Here is a 22964-nt window from a genome sequence, read left to right as displayed (position 1 = left end):
CATTTACATTTTACCTTAAAATCTAGCACAAAAAGAAAAAAAAARGGAATTAATTCCTTTCCTCTGGGCAAGGATCCTTTCCCATGTGCTGTCACTGACAGTCCCAAAGGAGTTAAACACTAACGCCTGGGCTCAGTGTCACACTGCCTACAGCAGTTCCCAGCCATAAATTAAATCCCCTGTCTTTAWACAGGTGCCCTGTCTCACAGACTACTAGGAGAAACAGCAGAGGCTATATTTGTTTCTCACGACCCTGCAGAAGACACAAACCCACTTGCTGAGCAGGTGCTAACCTCATGCTAAGCAGTGTTTTGTGTCATTAAATCCTGGAACTGAGCAGGGACGGGAAGCCTCCTCTATGAAGCCCCAAACAAGTAGTCTAGTGAGAACGATGTTGATATAAATTCAAGCTCTGGGATAGCAAACATTTCTCAGGAGTGGTTTGGGCCAGCTGGACCACAGGAACAGACAAGACGATCTCTCCAAGTTCCTCTACCCCCCCCCCTTTTTTTAAATGCCTCTGCATTTGTTCTGGGGTTAAGAAGATTGGCTGTGGCTGTAGAAAAGTATTTGAAAAATGAATCAGTCCATGATTCATCGCCATTAGGGCCAGACAGATTTACACATTGCTTATGACTCCAAACCAAAATTGAAATGCTGTTTAAGAGACATTTTGGGTAAAGACGCTTTGTACTTGCCCTCTGAACTACAGCCCTCATTGCCTGAATTAGGACAAGTTTGATGCAACTCAACAGCTAAACTGGGGGCAAAGAAGATTCCCTGAGGGAATTGAAGCATGTTTACTCTCCATATCAGGGCACTGGCCAAAGTTTCTTGAACTCGCTATGATCCAGGAGAGTTGCTACAGTATAATATCGCTTCATGGCTCAAGAGGTTTGCATGACACTGGCGTAGGCAGATCTGCATCCTGGCTGTGGAGGCGGCCTTTGCACATCCTCAGTCCGGGKCATCAAGCCTTTGATTTTAACAGTGGCTCTCTGCATAGCGGCMTTATTCAGTCTTGGACACCATTCTTGTCAATCTGTCCCTCTGAACAAATGTGGGGAGGGAAGATGAAATTTCTGAGGCCACTTGAATAACCCTTCCCTTAGCATCACTTTACCTCAAAACAATTCCTTCAGATTTAGCAGACTTAAGTACAATCTCAGCATATTGGCCACACATGGAGCAGATAGTGCCTTGTCTTACCTTGGTCTGGAACGTACAGAAGACGTGAGTCAGGAACGGGTGCTCCCAAGCTAAGGAGAGGACTCTTTTCTCCACCATCGTACATTCAACATCATCATCCATCAGCACCACATCCTTCTTCAGGGCTTTCACGGCAAAGTATTGGTCCGTGTTCTTCAGCTCAGCGAGGAACACCTAGGATGGAAGCGACCTCTCAGAAAGACCAATGCTCTTCTCTCAGGCTGGGTATGCAGCCATGGGAGGATGGGAGCMGAGTAAGATGGGATGAAACACATCACTGAGCAGAAAATTTTGCCTGGAGRACAGCTCTGGGGAATTCACTAGGCTAGACCTTGGAAAAGCTGAGGTTTAAGACCTGATTCTGCCTTTAAGTCTTTGTAGCCTTTGAGTTTGTTCCCAATACCCAGAATGATGTTATGAAGCTAAAACYAGGAAGATATGAGAAGGGCTTGGTGATTATGACAGTAGGTGTCACATGCCCGTATGGACAGAACATGTCAGAGCCAGACACTTCTGACAACAGAAACGATTTTAATGCAAATACTCATAAGAAACATTTCCTGTTTTCTGACTTTAGATAACAAATCATAGAATATTGCTTTGTCAACACCATGCAAAATGCAAATACCCTCCAGCAGATCCTCAGCAGGTGTAAACTGAYGTCCACCAGTAATCAGACTGACATACATCAGATGTGCTTACTCTTCTCCCTTGCAGTTAATGAGAGGCCTGAACAGACAGCCTGGATCTCCTGTGCTTCTGCAAGACATCTTCTCTGAGAAGAGCAAAACACGTTTCAAGCACTAATAAACCACATCTCAGAGGAGCTAGGACTACTTCTATCTATTTTTACAGGCAGGCAAACTAAGACACAGAGCAGCACAGTATTTGCTTGAGGCCTTAAAGCAGAGCTTTTTCTGTGCTGAAAAGCAGTGCCAGTTTAACAGCCTATTGACACTGATTTGCATAGACTGAATAAATAGTTAAGACTCATCAAAGGACTTTGGAGTTCTTTACCAGATACTACTTACTGAGTAAGTTCAGACATGTTGTGACTCTGACAGAAGCTTTGTTTACCCTTTTGGCTGTTGCTATATTTCACTCCATAGCACCAGATTGAACCTAAAGCCTCCCTCTGGCTCTACAGCGAATGGCCAGAAATGCTAACACTGCTGATGCTACAGAGACCCTTTGGTAAGCCCATACCTGCATGAGTGCTGCTCTCCTGGTGCAATGGGGGAATGTGACACAGGTGTGACTTGCTCTATGCCCTTGAAACAAGGCATAGGTAGGTAAGGCTACATTTCACACAGAGAGGGCTTCCTCACAGGTCTCACTCTGAGCTTCCCTGGTTCATGCAGAGCTGAGGAGATCCCTCAGGCGTGGAGATCTAAACGCCTTGCCACCTCTCTATGGGGAAGTGAATCTGACTCCAAGCAAATGAGAGCACCAGGAGGGAAACCTACACAGGAAACTTGTGGGTGAGCTATTCTGCAGAAGGTCATGAACTAGAACCATCCTCTTCACATCTACATGGTGCATTGCAGAGAAGTGCAGTGGCGTGTGAGCTTGGAGAGTCCACGTTAGCACAGCCTGAAGCAAGGTACAGAATCTCCATCCTTGGAGGTATTCAAGACTTGACTAGACAAGCCTCTGAGCAACCTGACCTAACTGGACTTGTTTTGAACAGAAAGTTGGACTAGAGGAGCTCCAAAGGTCCCTTCCAAACCATATGTTTCTATGATTGTACCACATGCATGTTCTTGAGTCTAGTTTAGCACAGGCTGTGAAGTTTGGAGTATTCTGGGTTAGCTCAGCTCAGGCGTTTGAGCTCTGCTTCCCATGTAAAGTGTAGGCATATCAAATGTTTCCAAGTGTGGAAAGTGAAGGCAACAAATACATAATGAACATATTCTCTTTCTTGGCTATAAAAACAGCATAGTGATTTCCTCTGAAATTGCTTCATGCAACTATGCGTCGGCACTAAATAACAGTCCCCTTCCAGGGGACATCTGCAACAAGAAGGAACAGCCAACCATTCAACAGGATTAATGAATCCAGTGAAAACAGGTGGTTCTTGTTTCAAAAGCACAGATTCTTGGCTGTTGTAAAATTAACTTTACGTGCTAGCACAGATCAGAGCTGTGAAAGAGCAGCCCAGTGCTCCCAGCTGGGTCCTGCTGCTCTGGAGAGAGGGCAGTTGATCTGCGTTAGCCTTTTTAACTAACACTTCTGCCTCCCTGGAGCTTGCTCAGTGATGCTGGCTGGTGTATCTGCATGGGGGTAGACAGAACAGAGATCTTTCCCACCAGCTTCCAGCAGCTGTCCAGGCCACATCTACCTGCGCAAAAGAGGAAGCAGCACATTTAGCTGCTTTCCTCTCCTGTCATGGATGCTTATGACACAGCAGCTAACAGGGCAAAGACAAGGAGGAGCTTCGTCTTATGAAAGGACGAGACTGAGTTCAAGACTGAGCCCTGCAATAAAAAGGGTTCTCTGAGGGCCTAGGGAAACTCTTCTCAAGTGACCTTCAGACCTCATGCTATTTAGTACCGTTCAGTCCGTGTTTGGATTGAGGTCGAAAAGAGAAGAGCAGCATTAAATTTCTGGTGAGTCAATATCAGCAAACTGACTTTTAGCAAGTCAATAACTCATAAATGAGGTGTTTCTGTCCTGCAACTAGTGATGCATACAGACTTATGCAGCTGTGTCCCAGCCCTCTGATGCTTACCTTGCCAAAACTTCCCTTCCCCAGCATCTTGTGCAGGACAAAATCTTCAATGGTTAATTTTAGCAGCACTTGCCGCCCTTGCTGGTCCTGGGGCCATTCTCCTCTCGAGTCTGGCTCTATGAGAGATTCTCCCTTCGTTGTACCCTCCACTGGAGTCTCCCAGGAGATGCCCTGTGGTTCTGTAACACACATCAAAATGTTGAAAATAAATCTCTGGAAACGAGAAAATCCCCACAATGCTGACAAGTGTTTTGCTTAAAATTCARAAATGTCTTTTCACATGAGTGGAAATGTGGTGGCCACATCTAGTGGGTAGACTGGATCTGCTCCCACACTGCCTTCTCTCCAGAGGAAATGTTATTCCAGTGCCACTCTACCTTCTTCAGTGGCATTATTCCTGCTTTACAAACTCTGTCATCTATCATGTTGTTTCATGGCGGCAAAACATAATCAACCCCCTCRTATCTGACCACCTATGTTCTTCAGTCCTTCTTGTTGGTTGTCATTGTGATGTGGTCCCATGTTTTCTATGACTGCTTCAAGAGCCTTGGCAAATGTAGTGTGTGAAATAGATGGGACAGTAAATATAAGTCTTYTATACTTCAGTCCTCACTCACCTTCCTGAACCTCCACTCTTGTAGCACTAATGTAGGGCTCTGCTCATGATTTTCAAAGGGACTGGATGCTATTTATGTCTTTGAAAGACTTCTCTCTTTCAAATTGTCTGTGTGTTCAGACATGCAGACTATGTTACAGGGCAGTTGGGCATGCTATTAATGTACTCAAGTGCATCAGCAGCTGTTACCTTCAGGGACACTCATGACGCTGCATATAAATACAACTGGAGAGTAAAAGAGGGGAGAAGAAAATAGGAAAGAATCTTTGAAATTATGAATCTGAACTTATTGGACAAGGACATAAATGGATAGCAGAGGACTGCCAACAGAAAATGTATGTAGAAGTACAGAAACTACATCTTCAGAAACCTATTAATGCAGATAACTAATTCTGATTATAAAAAAATTAAGAATTTCATGATGGGCTTGTATCTCTAATGAAGAAAAGAGTCTATAGCTTTAGAGACACTAATTGCTGAAACCACYAGCACTGTAATTAGCACTGAGCAGTGGTGTGAACCCCACCCCCAACAATCTGAAAAAAAGAGAACTGAGACAGTGGTGATCAAAAAGACTYCCAATCTCCCATTTCGAGCTTGATTTTTCCTTAAAGTTACCAGAAGTTACAGCCTGTGAATCCCAGGAGAGAAATAAGTATACTATTGTCAGTAGAGGTACTAGGTGTGCTGAGGTACTGGATCAGAAAGAGATTTTAGGGTAAGACATTATTAGTTGCATGAGTGGTGGCTGGCATCTGGATGGGATGGCAGAGCGAAGTACAGGCCTATGGAGAAGGAAGGAACTGGGCTGAGACCTGGGCTATCTGCCATGCCCAAACAACGTGGCTGGAAAGAGTTGCAGTCATTCTGGGAAAAGAAGGGGTATGTCCTGCTCTAGACTGGAAAGATGCATAAAAGATTCATTGGCTGATAAGGTCCCCACTCTTCTTGCCTTCACCTAACTACCTAAAACAAAAATTTAACAAAGCCTGCAGTCCCGTACCACTAGGCAAAACTACCTTTTTTTCCAGTTGTAGATGCTGGCACTGCCTGAAGCTGTGTTACCTCCTTCACAAGAACAGGGAAGCCAATTTCAAGAGGTCCATCCCTGGAGATCTGTTCAGTGTCACGCTGACAGCGAGCCTGGATTACAGAAAACAATGAATGACTTTTGAGCCAAACATGCTTATAGATGCTGCTGCCTCTTCTGTGTCTGTTGGCYCACAAAGAGTGTGACCATCACACAGGCCCAGATCTAGAAATCTTCACTTATGAGAGGACCGTCTCTGTTCAAGKGTTTGTAACCCCAGACGAACCTTCAGTCTTTAGGCATAGAGGCTTCTTATGAGTCACATGGTGATGTCAACAAACTTCTGTTAATTTTAGGAGTGGTTATCCACACAAAGTGCATTTTAATTAACATCTTCCTTCCTACTAGTTGCCTTGGAAGTGAAACCTGGAAGAATACTAGAGGTTGGAACATGCTGCAGTCTCACCCCTGTACACTGTCTGGATGTGACTCTGAGGAACTCCTTGTCCCAGGATGTTRTGGAGGGTAAAAGTTTATCTGGTTTTAAGCATGATAAGACAAAAACATGGAGGAGAAATCTACTAAAGGCTACCAAACACAAAGACTTCACCCACAGCTCAAAAGGTCTCCAAGGCCTAAACTGCTGTAGGTTAAAAGAGTATTTGAGTTAAAATATCTTGTGTTTGCCCTCATCACCTCACAACAGTGACCCATAATGGGGAACCATTATGCAGTGCAAGGAGCTGTATAAAGCCAGCAACTTGTAAAAAAAAAAAAAAAAAAAAAAAAAAAAAAAAAAAAAAAAAAAAAAAAAGGAAGCAAGGTGTAGGAAAAACTCCTCTTCGGAGTTCTGGCAGCAATACCTATAAAGATGAGACATATGCAAAGCTAAACCTGGTAGATACTCCCTCAGAAAGGTAGAGATAGAAGAACATCTACTGTGTGGATGAAGATGTTGCCTTTGGCTACCTAAGGAACTTAAAATAGTAGACTGGGCACCTCCAGATWTTGTGCGCCTTTAAGGTTATTTAAGAGTTGAGAGGCATCCTAACAATCACAATTTTGAACAGGAATCTTCAAATTCTTTTATGGTTTTGGGCCTGTGACAGGCTATTTKTCCTTCTTTATAACTCATTTTGCTGTTTGTAAAGTGTCATTTATATGAGAGTAGTACTTAGATCCTGTCCTCAAGGTCCAGGTCTCTGCTACATAAGAGTCATGGCTACGGGAAGTTTAACTGCAAGTAGATCAGAGAGCCACAGGACAAACTTCTAAGTAACAACCACCAAGGAAGCTAGTGACAGCACAAGGGCTAAAACKTAGTTCCTCTCATTCTAGTTAACACCTTGTTACACAATTTAAGCTACAGAATAAGAACAACCATACTGAATCAGAGTGAGAGCCCATGTAGGTCACATCCAGTCTGTGACAGGGGTCAAGCAGACACCTAGTGAAGATACAAGAACAACACAGGCCTGTAAGGCCAGTKCCTCAGAATATTCTCCCATTCTTTAGAGATATGTGGCTCAGGGACTTCCCGATTCARTAGCAGTGTTTTTCTATTAGGAGCCTTGAATGGACTTTTCCTCAATGAACATCTGAAGTTGTCACTTGAACCCATATAAACTTTTAGCCTCCACAACGTGCTGAGATGAGTTCAACTACATGTTCAATGAAGGACCAATTGCCTCTTCTTTGTTTTGAACTTGCTACCTGCTGTGCTCCAATCAATACCTCAGTTCTTGCACTGGAACAAACACTGAACTCTTGATCTTTCTTTGTCCAGGTCACTCACAGCTTGATGCAGTTACCTGTTGCGTACTCTCAATCATTGCCAGGGCTTCAGCCATTAGTTTCTGGTTAACTCCACAAAGATTTGCTACTTTTGTTTGGCACTTGTGATGGACATTCATGCTGCAYGCTGAAAGAAAGAACAGAGGCATTAGGACAACAGTGGACAGCTGTGCYGTAAAGAGTTTGACATCAGGTCAGGCAGAAACATGTACTGGTTTTGGCCAAGAGTGAAGACCAACCATGTAAACTGCACAAAGCACAGACAACTTTTATGTCTCATTAGACTGCACTCAGGTTGCTTTTTAATTGCCCTACACAGGTGATTTTTTTTTTCCTGTATCTGCTCCTGGCAAAGACTGTATTTCCATATCTGTCAGCCTTTGCAACWACAGGCTACTGAAGCTCTGCAATCAATCAGCTCAGAGACAAATGTAGTCAGAGAAGAGGATCTCCCCTTAGGTGGAAGATCATGAAGACAATGATGTGCATTGAGCCTGTCTGTTAGCAGAAATGGAGTAAGAAGGCTGATAATAAGAGAGATTTTAGAAGACAGGAGAGAGAGGTGAGCACTGAGATGTTCCTTTGCCTTTCTGGAAGTGACTCTTCAAAACTCATGGGCCACATACACTTCTACAACCCCACAATGGTCCTCCTTGAAGGACAGTCCTCTTGACCTCTCCTTCAACACCCCATGATGCCGTCTTATATGGGGCTTCACGCAGAATTGTGATAAATGGGATYTGGCTAGTCCGATTGCAACCCTCTAAAGACGACAGCCTGCTTCCACTCACAGCCCATGCTTCGTACACCAGGGACTTACCATCACACTTTAAGCCTTGCCGTGCAAGGCCCCAGAGGAGTGTGCCACAGTGCTCGCAGAAAGTGGGGCTTTTGTAGTTGTAGACTTTAAAGCGGTGAGGCATGTCAATTTTGAACCGCTCCTTGTGGAACTGCAAGAGAAAGGGGTGCGCTGGTGATTCACTCCTCTCCACCTCAGCACTGCATGAAAAGCCAACAGCACCCAAACTTGTAACCCAGAAGATGGGGTGTCTAAGCCAGTATTTCACCTTTGTTATTGGGTTCGACCATCAAGAAGAAACTACCTATAACATTCAGGTATACACGGAGAAACTTTGCTACAAAATATCTGTGCAATTCAGTGGAAACTAGACAATCTGATCTCTGGGTTTTATTTGATCAGATGTAGATGTCTATCTCAGCTACTGACCCAGACTCCCTTAATGCTCAAAAGAAAAACATGGGTACTTCTAAAGAATGATTCATCTCATCCTGAAATTAATGTCTACTTTCACTGTCATGAATCACTTCCTGGAAGCGCCTATTTCTCTTCCTTCAGCATATAGGGAGTCAAAGATGATGACAAGGCTGGATATGTTTACACTGGAGATATCTGAAGTCAGGTGAGACGAATGTCATCTCTARAGACTGTAAAAGATGAGTAAGAGCCAGGGTGTGACTGGGAACAAAGAGAAGTTATGGGATGTAATTAAGAAAAAGGCAATAGTCATACCAAGAGTTTAAATTTCACTTTTGCCCACTGAAAAATAAGATCTGTTATAAATTGATATGAGAAAAATAAAATAAATGATAGCAGAGGTGCTAGACCTCCCACTGATTGTTTCCAGACTTCAGGTAACAGAAGGTGGGATTTTAAAGCATTGCTCTGAAAATTCAGTGTGAAGCCCTGCCTAACACTGGATAGTAAAGAATTTCCTCCAGCAATTCTCCACCTCACGTCCATGACTTCCCTCTGAGCGATATCGTATACATTAGAAAAATGTCAGTCTCGATTCTAGGTGACCCTGCTGAGCAGGGAGGTTGGACTAGATGATCTCCAGAGGTCCCTTCCAACCTTACTGATTCTATGATTCAGAAATTGCCAACTCGACGAGTAAATCACAAGCAGGAGGTAATGAAGCTACTGAGAATGTAAAAAAAAGGATGCAGATCTGATCACACAACTTTTAGCACTACTGCCCTTCACTGCATCAGATCCACATCAGTGTAGGAGAGACCTGAATAGCACTCAAGTGTTTTAAAAGTAACCAAGTATTAATACATACCATTGTTTCTCTGCTATTGATTGCWGATCCTGTACACTTGGCTATTACTTTATCAATGCACTTCTTATGAATGGCAGCATTACATTCTGAAAGAAYAAATGTGTCACAATGTTAATAAAAATAATTCTTTAAGAAAAGACCAAAAAAATAAGGATAGGAACAGCAACAACAAAAAAGTCTTACGCCTGCACTGATAGCCTTGTTTATTCAGACCCCTGAAATTAAATACAGAAATGGTTAATTTTGAATTTTCTGAAARTCTCCACATAAAAAGAGAGTAGCATTTATTAAAGAAACATGGAATAAAACATTCTTGCTTGTTCATCATTTTTTAAAGTTCTTGTCAAATCCAAATAGCTTCATTCAGTGTAACTGTTGGAGTGATTCACTGTTGTTTTCATTGCATTTTCAGCACATATTCACATTTTAAGTTTTGCAATAGCAAAATGGCAAACTGTGCAGGTCAGAACTGCCTGCGCATTTGGCCAAAGACAAACATATACAAAAAAGAAAATAAAAATTCACAGAATTTTCAGAGTTGGAATTACAACTGTGAAATTGCAACACATCCTTGAAGTGATGCAATTACTCCTACACGTAATGTGCCAAGGGTCCAGCCCTGCTGCTTTTACTAACAGCAGAGACACAAACTAACACTGAAAAAGCAGAGCTGGTTCTTAGAGGTAAAGGGGAGAAACACATAGAGCCATTTTCATTTACCACACAAACTCATGACAGACAGAGCAGAAGGTGGGTTGCGGAAAGAAGGTGGCAGTGAACTCATGACACTTGACATTATGGATTTTGGCCTGTTTGATGGCTCCTCTCCGCTGGTGCAAGGAGAAAAAGCCTTCGGTCTCACAGTCAATGATGTCCTTAGCATCTGGGGGGAAAGGAAACAGAAGGTTTGTTAGGGTACCCTGTTCTAATCAAGCACCTTAAGAAAATGCAGTGGCCAAAATACGTACAAGTATTTTCAATGAATATACTTTCTGAAACCCACGCARGGCTTGTTCAGACTTGATTTATCACCTGTTCTTACAGGGACACTAAAATGACCTCAGGACTTGGTCAAAACTTGACTTGAGCTACCTTGAATATTCACATATATAATATATATATATGTAATAGACCAGAAATTTCCTGATGATAGATAATTTGCAGTTAAATACAAAATTCTAACTTTCTGTACCACTGAAGAACTATGCCCTAAAAAAAAAATGGAACTGCATAAAAATAATTTACATGCAAATACACATTATATATATAAATATATATATACACACACACTTACATGTATATGTATGTGGATTTAATCTGAATCTTTAATATGTGTGTGCACATGTGTGTGAGTACACACACACACACATATATATAYACTTCTGGRAGACTCTYTTTCTTGTTATCTTCCATCCTTCTGTGTCAACAATCGCTTTACCATTTGCTGTATTCATGACATTATTCACAGTTCACTTTTTAAACTTTCCATGACAGAAAACAAAACAACTCTGGCTACTAACGCATATACACACCTGCATTTACAAATATGCTCATTTCTAGTTGTGCACATAACATCTCACACATTATCTCTGTCTTGATCTATTCATGCATGAAAGTATGTACAAAGTTTGAAAGCAAGTGGTGTAGGTATTCTGTGGCAAGTGGCCTCCTGCGTGATCTGATGCTGGTCCTATYACTGTGACAGAGACACAGCATTTTCTATGCATTAGCCTCTCGTGTGTCTTAAAGAATACAAAGAGGCAGCAACAATCTATTAAAGGTGGGAACTGATGAGGATAATACCAGTAAGGACATGCTATTAGTTGCTTTCTGTAATTTTGTGTTTTAGCATCTAGAAGGCCTTTCTGTACCCTCTCCTACAGCTCCAATCCATGTCCGTTGAAGACCACGAAGCTGGTCACCAAAGACAGAGGAGCACAAGAGAGCATTCGAATTGCAACTCCTTTCCTTTGACAAAGGGAAATACATTTTGCATGGACACTAAACTCTGCTGGTGGGATTCAGTTCCCAGTGAGGACACGTAAAAGCAGCTGTCTCACGCAGGGTGACTAAGCTGCTGCTAAGTCCCTGGAGGTCTGCTCAGGGCAGTCAATGGAGCCTAGCAAATGACTCAGCTCACCAGGCAGCAGACACCTGCACTTGATCACACGAGTCACTCTCTAGGTTCTTTTACTGTTTCGCCTAGATTGCCCTTGATTTAAATGTCCAACTTACACATATACTTAGATGTTTTCTTCCATGCATGGTATCCCACCTTTATGCCTACACTACAATGTACACCTTGGTACACATTACAGACATATATGTACGTGTACAATGTTTTCAGAAGGAGCTGGCTTCGTATGTCTCTGTCCTGTCTTAGTGCGATGAAAAAATTCACCTTTATAGTGCTAAAACTGCCAAAAAATACGCCTTGCAAATCACAGAGGAATAGTCAACCTTCCTCCCTGCCACATAATAAAAACTGCTTTTCCTAGAGTGTTCATTTCAAATCATTATGATGATTTCCATGAATAAATCMGTAACAATATAAGCACTTCTTTCTGTGCTACACATTCTCTTGAAGATATCGTATCTGCTCCACATAACCAGAAATCACATCTATCAGTTMGGAAACAAAATCACTTGCCACTTATTTCCAGGAAGTATCTCGCATTCATCAGCATTCTCCCTTGAGGTTTCAGTTCTAGCTGGTTGAGATAAGGGAAAAAACAACAAAAGACCAGTGCAAGTGTTAAACGATCATTCAAAACAGCAACAATCAGTTCAGGTGGCTCAAGCCACCTCCATATCCCAGTGGGAGCTGACAATGCCAATGAATGCTAATTTTGCTCATACCCTCCGGGGGAGCAGGGCGAGGTGAGAGCAACCGTAGAGAGGGGGCTAGATCACTTCTAATTAAACTCTCAGAGAAGCATGATAGAGCACAGACAAACGCAACTAAAACACAGACGTGGGTAGGATTTTAGAAAGCAGCTCAGGTCCCCGTACTTTCTACGGACACAACCTGTCGTTCCCAGTGGGTGCTGCAAAGAAGATGTGGGAGCATCTCTGAAAATCACACCAACTTCAGACAGGTGCTTAAAAAAGTGCTGAAATCTTTCAGAAACTTGGTTCTGCAAGCCTAACTTCCATTAACTTTAACGTGAGTGAGAACATAAAATTTCTCCGGCATTTTTTGGCCTTCCTGCTGGGCCTAGGAATTCCCACCTATCTGAAACTTTGTGCAYAGATGCCTTTGTAAATCTGGCTCCAAGAAGTGTAGGCCGAATCACAAGTCCACTGACTTAACCGCGCTACTTGGTATAGAATCAGCCCTGATAAGAAGGAAGACAATCCAGGGTACCTCTTGAATGGACTGAACTACCCTAGGGTTATMAGTAAAAGCTGGACCCTCATCTTCACCTTTATCAAGGGAACACAGCCTGAAGTTCTAAGGATGCTACTTGGTCACTTCATTGAATGAAAGCCTGCCTCTTACTTCTCCGTGGGCTGAGCCCAGAGGACACCACTGAACTGTTCAGGCTGGAGCAGTTTGAGCCATAGGCAGAAGACATCTTAGAGACAAAGCAGGGAGTGAAYGGAGATAAGATCTCAGGAACTGCTATCAAGTTGAAATATGATAGACCCAAGCTGCTCCACTTCCAGTTGATCTTGGGTCTATTACTCCTGCTGCAAGCAAGCAGGACCACCACTTGCATGTTCCCTCTTCTCCTCACTGGGCTACTGCCTCCTGCAGCTTTGAAGCAGGTGACTCTGGAGTTGGGCTGATGCTGAAYAGTATTTTCAAAATCAGCCCTAGGTACTTGGATTCCTTCCAAGTTACGCATTAAATATGCAGGTCTTTATTAAGTCTTGCCCATAGGTCTTTAATTGTCCTAGAGCTGTTTTGACATTTCTACTCTCTGTTTAATCCAAGCAGTTTAGCTTGAGAACTGATAGGAAAGCAAAACAAAAAACTCCAGAAAATCAGTTTCTCTCTACATGTCATGTCATTCTATTGTGATTCAGGCCATAGCTACTGAATACTACATGTTAAAAGCCTATTACCAACAACTTTCTTGCTTGGACTATCAGAGAATACAATTTAACATTTAGCATCCTTATCAGGACTGCATTAGTTCAAATACACTCCATTGTAACTCCAGTGATTTTAAAGGAGTTCCTCTGGCATAACTCTGGCTGAAGCTAGGCAGCTGTGAATCAGTTAGTTTATATTAGAAAGATTAAATGTGTAAAGCTGTTTCCACAGAACACATAAAATAATTCACATTTAGCCACTCATTTTACCATTTGTCTCCAGTGGGTCTCCCAAGCAAAGATTAATACATGGGCATGGTTGCATGAACCAGAATCCCTGCTGATAGAGGGAATATGTTTCAATATAACAGCAGCAGGTAATATAAATCTGCTGTGCTGTTTTTTTCTGATATTCACATATGTCTTTCCTTCAAGTCATACTCAAAAATACCACTATTCACTGGTCAGCCTGGTGAATGGTACAAGGGCATTCCTCCACCCTGCAGCAGTCATACACCTCAAAAGGAGATAGGAACACTTACCCATATCTCTGTCTTCCCATTGCTCTTTTTGCACCTCTCAGCCAGAACCTTGAGTTCCACTGTCGTCTCTGAAACCATTTCGGCACTTTTGTCCTTGACGACAATGTGCATGACCCTGCCGTTGTTGATGTGGGCATCAAAAGTGCTGTTCCAAGGTGGGTACATAGTGGGCTTCTTCTGCACGTACACTTGGCCATTTTCTGTCAATAAGGAGYAGGTTGTATTGGACTTGGTTCTCACCTGCATTAAGGCCCCTACTCTACAGTCCCTGAGATAGATCTGGGTTATTTACCCATTTTAAGGTGGGTATCTCAGGTGAGCCATGTAATGGATCATGTTGGAGTGTCTTAGGAAGCTTCTGCACTAAGTGAAACCAGTGATGGGATTCACCTCACCTAACAATAAGTGGCTACGATGCAGATATTCATATCTGAGCTATACGAACATTGGCTTCATTTATAACAAGCAGAGTTTCAGTTAACATAAAACAATGGAGTAAAGATTCAATTCATTTCAGCAACTAAAGACACCCACTATAAAATAAGAAAATTTTCATCCTTGGCTCCATTAACTCTGTTGAGTARATCTCAGACATAGACACCTACCCTATAGATACCCACATCAAATCAGATAAATCCCATCACAGACAACCAGCTGCATGTATCGTCTGTCCCAAAGCAATGTAAAATAAAATYGGTTGCTTCAATTCCCCATAAAGCTGGATGCACTTTGTGACTAGGTTCAGCTGGAGTACACATCCAGTCAGTTGCTAAGTCTCAGCTAATTCAGGGAAGTTGATGTGTGAAGTTAGCTGTAGTCTTCTAAGCATATCCACAGCAACATAGAGCTGCTGACCTAGCAAATCTTTTCTGMACCTCTTCCACATGTATTCATTATTCTTCCTTCACAGCAAACACATCTTAAAACAGTGAAACCTATCTTTAAGGCCTACCACTAGCTGGCAAAGGGTCATCCCTTTATTTTGACCTGTCAAATGGAAGAGTCTCAACCAGCTTGCTTTATTTCATACAGTCAGTTTTATACTCTGCAAAAGGCTTAGACACTTACTTAAGGTAAATTCTATTTCACAATTACCCTCTGTAACTTTTCAACCCATCGCGTGTCAAAGCTGGTGAAACAGAAATCGGTTGTATGAACATCAGACCTTATGAACTTTGAATCCTGCTTGCTAAAGACCCTGCTTCTATTTCCAGTAATCCCAGCCTTTCCCTTGTCCCACCTGGCTGGGAAAGCACATGCAGCAGMTGGTCTGGAATGCAACAGGTGCTCACTGCTGAAGAAAATCTGTGTCTGCCCTTCCCTCTACAGCAGGACTAGTTCCAGTGTATTTTCTCTACTCATCTTTGATTTACGCAAAACACAWAGGAACTCAGTGATTTTTGAGGCTTTTAATACACTCCAAGGATGGATTAAAATTGGTCAACAAGGATGATCAAAATTATTTGAGGGGGGAAGAAAAGGAAAAATAAACAAACAAAAACCTCAGTAATTCCTAATTGTGTAAGTCATCTCAGGAAATGTGAGAACAAATATTAGGGCTGTGGGACTGTAACAAAAATCTCCCCTCACCAACCTATACACTGGTTTCCCACTACAGGAGAAATGATTGCCATGGTCACTGCCATCAACTATACTCACTGGACAAATTTAGGTTAAGAAAGTAACTTCCTGAGGAGAAGTATGCAGGATCATTGGTCCAACACTGACTTGCTAAAATTTCACTCCACAATCCAGCGCTTGGTTCTCATGAAACAGTTTAGCACTTGATTTGATCATATAACCTTGATTTCAGTCGCAGTACTCTCTGATCRTTAGCAATGGCCTTGCATTGCAAAACCAAGTGGAGGTCATTCCCTTAAAGGTACTTCTCACCGTCATCCTGCCTAGTCTGACCAAAGGTTGTGCAGTAAATCCTAGGTTCAAATTCAGCTTCTCCAAAGTTTAGAGAGCACGTGAATCTAAGATGCACCCATTTCTACCAATTAAGTGAGAGTGACCAGAAGCCCTCTCCTTTAACTTTTCACATATGCAGATTTAGGCAATGACATACTGAGCCCAGTGTCCACAGGCTTAATTCATTCCCATCACCTTTAGCAGAGCTTCACTAGCAACAACGACAGCTCCGCAAGTCTGTAGAGGCAGGCTTGGATCAAGGCTCAAGCTTGTAAATATACATTCAACCCACTCTTCCAACAAAAGCAGCAAAATGAGTAAAGAACTGTTACTCCTTTGCTACACCACTGAAACACTAAAGATGTGAAACACATCACTTGCAAAGCAAATGCTTTGGTTTGCGTTATAATCCAAAATACACAGATTAAATAAAGAAGCCCTTGAATGTGAATGAGCTGGCCAATATATGGCATCAGACACTCATTCCTGGTGTATCCTCTCTGACATCTATGGGGTTCTGCCAAGGATTTATTTAACCCTGGACWCCTGAAAGATAAAACAGAATTTGTCTTTCCTGAGGAGCAGCTTCCACTGTTGCTGGAAGTTCCTCTCCTGGAGGCCTGCTGAGTTCAGACGTGGAGGAGGATCTGCCACCAAGACAGGTGGTAAAATGGCACAAGGACAGGTGGATCATGGAGACAGAAGCAGTTTTTAAAGGGCAGATTTTTTCATATCTCAGAAGTGCCTGTGATCTCTGGAATGGTTTGTCATCAGTAAAAAACTGCTGTTAACATTTCTAACTGCTTTTTTTTTAAAAAAAAAAAATCATAATCATAAAATACTAAGATCCCTTTTACAAAGAGAACAGGTGGTGGGGGGGGGGAAGGCCACCCAAGCCTGAGCTCCTGAAATTCATGAAGGTGCCCTTGTCATAATACCCCCGAGCCCACAGATGATGCAGCCCTTGGCATGAACTCCTCAGACTCAACTCCTTCTTCTGGAAACCAACATATTAACCATCTACCACACCTCCTTTCACCAGAAAAGCCCCTCACTGTTGCTAATACCACACACGGTATTTCTGATCCATACTAGAACATTGAAAARTCTGGAACAGAGGCATCTACCGAAATGATTCCAGCATAGAGAATAGAATTAAAGATCRAGAGAATTCGACAGAGACTGCAGGGATTTGGGATTGGATCTATCGTGGTTTGGGATGAGAATCAGATTCATCCTGTCTGCAGTCCATGATCACTATTATATAGCAATTGTTTGCCCTTAAGAAATCCTAATGACACCATATCAGAGCACAAGGCTGGCAGTCMGGATTGCTTGCATCTTCTACCACTTTTGCAGTTGATTCACTCTCCTCCTTAGGTATGCCACTTTAGCCAAAATTTGTCTATCAGGGCAACAGTGTAAGAACGCTTTGAGTTTCATCACCAGTGAGCAGCAACTGCTGCATGAAACCAGGGAATTGGAGAGTAAACTATGACCAAAAGATCACAAGCTAGAAATATGCCAGCTCTAAGAAGTAAGAATCCAAAAGTCCTTTCTCTGTTGCCAATCTCAAAAGGTATAAGCACAAAGATTGTTTCATTTTACGCGCTGTCTCTTATCATTCATTATTCCTCTTACTTTCCTTGCTCTGCCAGTGTTGCTCTTTGTCCTCCAGACACAATAGTTCCTTTTCTCCTTCCCACATTTCTTCTTCTCCTAGTTCTTACTCATCTCTCCTTTAAAGGCCCACTTTATTCACAAGGCTCCGCAATACTAACTCCTCTGTGGACGACACAGTGCTCTGAAGAAAGGTGAACTGTGACTAYCGACACCAGAATTTTCTGAGGACATGTCTAAAATTGTATTTGGGAATCAGGAATGTAGACATTTCAAATATTCAAAACCAACCTTCGTACTGAGTCCCTCATTGTCTTTTGGTTCTCTGTGCCCATCTGACTGTGACAGCTCTTCAAGATGGTCTTGCCAAGAACATTTCTGGTATTGAGAGTTGGGCTCATTTCACTGAAGTTCAACTGTCTAAGCCAACTGTCTAAAATGCCCTCGGAGTCAATGGAAAGCACCAGGCTTTTCTAGGGTGTGATTCATCAGACTCATTCTAGATGTTTTCCTTAAGGTGAGAATGGAAAACATCTACCATGGAAATCCCTGTTTTTTCCTCTGGGCTATAAAGGAACGGTACTTAACTTTCTCAGATACTGATATTCTTGCATTAGATCAAAATTAGAGGAGATAAATCTCATCGTGGCTTCATCTTGATTTAGTCCCCATAAGGCAGAGTTAGGCATCTAGACATTTAGACACCCTCCATCAGCAGCAAAGACCAACACCACCCAAGGGTGAGTCATGTTATTCTGAGAAAGGGATCAGAGAACAGTGGGATGAATCAATCATCTCAGAGGTTCCTGCCATTATCTGCTGACATGAAAAAGCTGACATGATGAGGACCAAAGATCAGGCTGAGAGAGGAATTACCCTGACTTGCCCCAGTGTGCTCGGAGCAGTTGCTAGATGAGTGCAATCCCACCTCAACAGAAGAAATCTTTTAATGGAGGGACATCATTTTTTCCTATATTTGATCCTCACTGATGGAAAAAAGTTCCTCCAAGCATATTTTTTTCATTTCACATTGATAGGGTTTTTGTATTAGAAAAAGCTCACAGCAGAGCAAAAATTATATGCCTTAGTTRGTACATTTTTGTTTCTTAGATGCCAGAAAATGTTTCCAGCTCCATGTAAGACAAATAAGGCCTGTTCTGCTCAGATTGATTTTATTCACTTTTGAACTGACAGAGACTTCAGTTTGAGTTACGGCTCTTTCAAAGGCCTCATTAAAACAAACAGTCAAGGCCTGCACAGAACTGAAAAGGGCATATTTTTAGTAAAAAGYGAGATATTAGGGATATCTTGTGATGCAGCAGTTTTTTTTCCTTATGAATTTATCAGCCACCACATCTTCTAAAATGATTTAAAGRGTATTATAAGCAAAACCAACATTTTAATGGGATAAATGGTCACTTTTTTTTAGTAATGAACCACTGAATAACTTTACAATKGTAAAATTTCTTTTCTTCAGCTACTTTAACATTCTCTGGAGGCTAGAGCCTTGGGGTTTCTAAAGGCATAAAAAGGGATTTCTGAGTTGTTTTACATTTTAAAAGAATCACAGCAGTAAAGTTTGTAATTTGTCAAAGATTTAAGATAAATAACAGCCAACATGAGGAATTTCYTAGCATTGAAGGGTTTGATCTTCATGATTCTTGAAGAGCAGAACTGAAGAACTGTTTAAACTCTCATMAGGAGTATTGTATGCATCAGAAAAATAAGAAATGCTTTCCCAGTGTGGACTCATCAGAGCTGTTCAATCAGGAAAAGTGTGCAACAATCCGTATATTTGGACACAGAACAACAGCTTAGTAGAAAGTTTTGCCTTTGAACATTTTACACAGTACAGCAATTACATAGAGAAATTAACTCTCTCTGCAAAGACCATYTGAGAGACTGTTTGAGAGCTATTTTTTAATGGTGGAAGTTGCTAAACCTGACAGTTCCTCAAAAAATGTGACAAACAAAGGCAGCCCTCCCAGCAACTTCTAGGATACTCAGATTTTATCCGTCTGGTGCCCCACTGACAAACCAGCCACCATTCGAATAGCAGTGAAAGCAAATACAGCTCAGCTCTTCCTGCTGGKTCATATACTAGGAYCTGTAATTTAGTTAATAACAACCTCAAAGTAAAGACAGAGACTTTATTAGGCATCATTTTAAAGTCAGATTGCCTTTCTGCAATCCCCATGCTGGCCCTAACCTTGCACTGTATTTCAACATTAAGAGCATTTCAAAAACCCTTATAAAGATGCTTACCACATGCTTCTTACACTCCAGCAGCGACACAGTAAGGTGCACACATGTCTAATAAAAGCCACGCTACATGCATATTTAACGCCTCTCCACTTACCTGATTCTACTGCTTCTTTAACCATCACAGCACAGTAAGGGTTAATCACCTCCCCCTGGGACGGCAGGTAAGAGCCACTGTCATAGTTGGATAAACCAATACGAAGAAAGGGAGACATGATAAGTCCTGTGTCAAACAAAAGACGAGCGATATTTGAGAAGAGTCTAAAAATTCCCGTGGTTTTAACCAGCCTCTTATCTCCACTGGACAGGAATCAACCAGACGTTAGTTATCCATCCAGCTGGAGACTCTCACACTTCCTCCGCTGTCTAGTGAGATGACGGACTGACCAAACATGGTTTAACGTAGGTAAGGCAGTGTAACTTCAGCTGTCAGCTTAACTGTGTACCTGAACTCAACGCAAGGCTGGAAAGACCTGCAACAGCTTTGAGTATTAGTAACTYGACACCAGTTGTCAAACTGCAACAGAACAGTGAAGCCAAATCAGGACTTTCTGGACTGGGACAACTTCTGCTGTAATTTACGTTAAGTCATATATTCAAGAAGCCGAATGCTATGAGAATAGAAAGGGTTTCGGGAATACAAGCCTCTTGGAAGCCTGCAAGTTGAACATGAAACTGTGAAATAACTGAGTACTATTTATACACTGCGTGGAAATGATCTCAGGCATTCAGCTCASTGGGTGCTGACTTGTATTCATAACTGAAGCTATAAAGAGAAAATTCAGCTCATATGATCCAGACCATATAGCGGGAAGGGCAAAAAGAAAAGGGATCTCAATATAATTTTAAGCAGCCGAAAAGAGAAACACATAAAAGTACAGTGCCAGGAAACACAAGAAAGGCTTTAGACTGGTCTTCTCTGTAGGCTCTTTCAGAGTTTCCAGTGAGAAGATTTAATGAARCCAGCAATTACTAGCTGCTGTTGCTGGTGCCCATCACTGTGCCATCTGGGCCCACAGGCTGGGTTTTACCACCCAACTTTTGATATCAACATATGAGCTAGTCATTCCTGTCACACCTTCTAGTCAACGGGAGGCAAGAGGCACTTTGAACCTAGCTGTAGATATGTAACTCTTGGACMACCAAAGTTAAACAGCACGAGCCCCATCACTAGCCATTACCTGCCAAATATATTGTTCCATCCAAGAGATATAACAATAGAATGGGAGGAGGATGCAGCCCTCTCTTCTCCTTTTTGCACTCAGGTTCTCTACCCCAAGGACATCTTGTCTAGCTGCACACACAAGAAGATCCTGATTCACTGCTGGGAATAGTATTGTCTTACCTGCAGACAGTATTTTCCTGATAGACAAGTTCAGTCTTTGACTAGAGGGGCTGTTTTCATCACACTTGTCGACAACATGGAAAGATCTTTCTCAGCTGAAAGAATCAGGGTAACTGCTCCTGTGGCTGGGCTGACTTTAAAACTCAGACTCTCTGTTCAAGGAGACAAGAAAGAGGAGAATCAAAGACAGAGGAAAACCTGAGAAACCAAACTGTAGCCCTTTGCTAGAGTGTCTCTTCTCTTACCCAGCAGCGTGCAGTGGTGAGTTTCCATCAGCCCTCGGTACAAAAGTCCTGGACAACTGTAAAAGCCAGAACAAGCCTCTGGTCGTGCATGGCCAGGTCTCAGTGAGCTGTTGTTTTGTTTGTCTCTTGGCTATGTTGAGATATTCTCCTTCTTCCTGGTTTAGAAAACGAAGACAAGGAGCTGTAGTTAGCACTGGGACTGACACACAAACTGGAACAAACTATTTTGGAATTTTCACAAGTGCTGAGTACTCACAGTGTGACACTTTTTGCAAATGGGTGGCCCATGCAGTGAGGGGCAGACATTCTCTGATGAAGTGCATGTGTGGGAGGGGGGCTACCCAGGAAGTTCCCCTAAATCTGTTACCCTACATAAGGCCAATCCACATAATGGACAGCACAGGAAAACTCTCCTTCCCCTTGGAGCTCATGAGTCCCCAACAACCAGCCTGAGTCTGCATTAGGGACTCATAAACCCGTTCGGATACAGTTTTTGAGAACAGAGGAAAACTATTAGGTCCTAGGGTAACCATGTAGGAGAGGAAGAGAAACACTGTGAGCCATGTGTCTTCCCATGAATGCACAAGCAACCAGTGGCTACAAGGCTCTTCTGAAGACTGGCCAAAGACCGCTGGGTATGGTATGGCCCTCAGTTGGGAAAACACATCTTCCTAAGCATCAGCATTTGCGCAGTTTTACAGAAGGCAGTGGGAAAGGCAAAGCATCATATGGGGCAGCATGCAGGAGATTAGCATAACTGTGTTCTCTTCAGGGCGAGGATGGCAACCCCCTGAATGGCATTTTAGATCCATAAGCCAAGTCCCTGATGAACTTGCTCTAGAAAGCCATTTGTGTTTAGATATTCAAGCACAGGTAGTAGCGTAAATAGAAGCATTTGTGGCATAGCATATCAGTATAGCAAACAGATTACAAATGGCCCCTGACCAATCAAATTAGGTAAGAGAACTGGGAGAAATCCAATCAAATTAGGTAAGAAAATCTCTCTAACAGGAACAAATCATTTTACCCCTTTGTTTGACTTATTTTTTTGGATGGTTCCTTTGTTTCACAAAGTAAGAAGCCTATTTAGTCTGAAAGTAGAAAGAAAAAAAACAAAACAAAGGATTTCTGGCAGCAGGAGGGGAATCCAAGCAGTTATATGTTATGTTTGGGCATGCACTATCAGGTGGGAAGCTAACAGGAGTTGAGGTCTAAGGCCAGCAGTCAGAGCAACTGCAGCCTTCCACACATGCCATTTGTGTGAAAGGAGATGTCCTCTCTCTGCCTACAGCCATACTTCACTAGTACTTCTAGTGTTTGATGGTTAAGAGAAGACTATGTAATCTATCTCTTTCAAGTCCTGAGTTCCCACAGCCTTGGTTTTCAGGACCTATTCTTCCACCAGGACCATCAGGAGGTGCAAGGAGGGCTGTAAGCACTCCCTTGCCAGGACTAATAAAACCCTACCTTAAAAAAAAATCAGGCCAGAATTACTAGTCAGTATGTTGGGCCTCTGAAGATGTAAACATTA

At 42.4% G+C, this 22964-nt stretch overlaps 1 protein-coding gene across 1 annotated transcript in view; it reads right to left on the bottom strand.

Annotated features, from left to right (window-relative positions):
* Positions 1–21310, bottom strand: part of PRKCQ (protein kinase C theta) — a 51721-nt gene extending 30411 nt beyond the window's left edge. Inside the window, exons 1-12 of the mRNA XM_085299578.1 lie at positions 21189–21310; positions 19941–20066; positions 14048–14247; positions 12115–12175; positions 10185–10347; positions 9648–9679; positions 9465–9550; positions 8201–8330; positions 7398–7507; positions 5576–5699; positions 3941–4119; positions 1210–1383 (exon numbers count right to left, since the gene is read on the bottom strand). Of these exons, the coding sequence (XP_085155704.1) occupies positions 1210–1383; positions 3941–4119; positions 5576–5699; positions 7398–7507; positions 8201–8330; positions 9465–9550; positions 9648–9679; positions 10185–10347; positions 12115–12175; positions 14048–14247; positions 19941–20058 (1377 nt within the window). The 5' untranslated portion in view covers positions 20059–20066; positions 21189–21310. The remainder of the gene's footprint in view (positions 1–1209; positions 1384–3940; positions 4120–5575; positions 5700–7397; positions 7508–8200; positions 8331–9464; positions 9551–9647; positions 9680–10184; positions 10348–12114; positions 12176–14047; positions 14248–19940; positions 20067–21188) is intronic.
* Between the last annotated feature and the right edge of the window lie 1654 nt (positions 21311–22964).

Source organism: Rhea americana, unplaced genomic scaffold (genome assembly GCF_003343005.1).
Source record: "Rhea americana isolate MKP2758 unplaced genomic scaffold, rheAme1 scaffold_1, whole genome shotgun sequence".
In the NCBI taxonomy this organism is placed as follows: domain Eukaryota; kingdom Metazoa; phylum Chordata; class Aves; order Rheiformes; family Rheidae; genus Rhea; species Rhea americana.
Note: the sequence above shows the minus strand (reverse complement) of the source record. Positions and strands in the feature narration are given on the sequence as shown.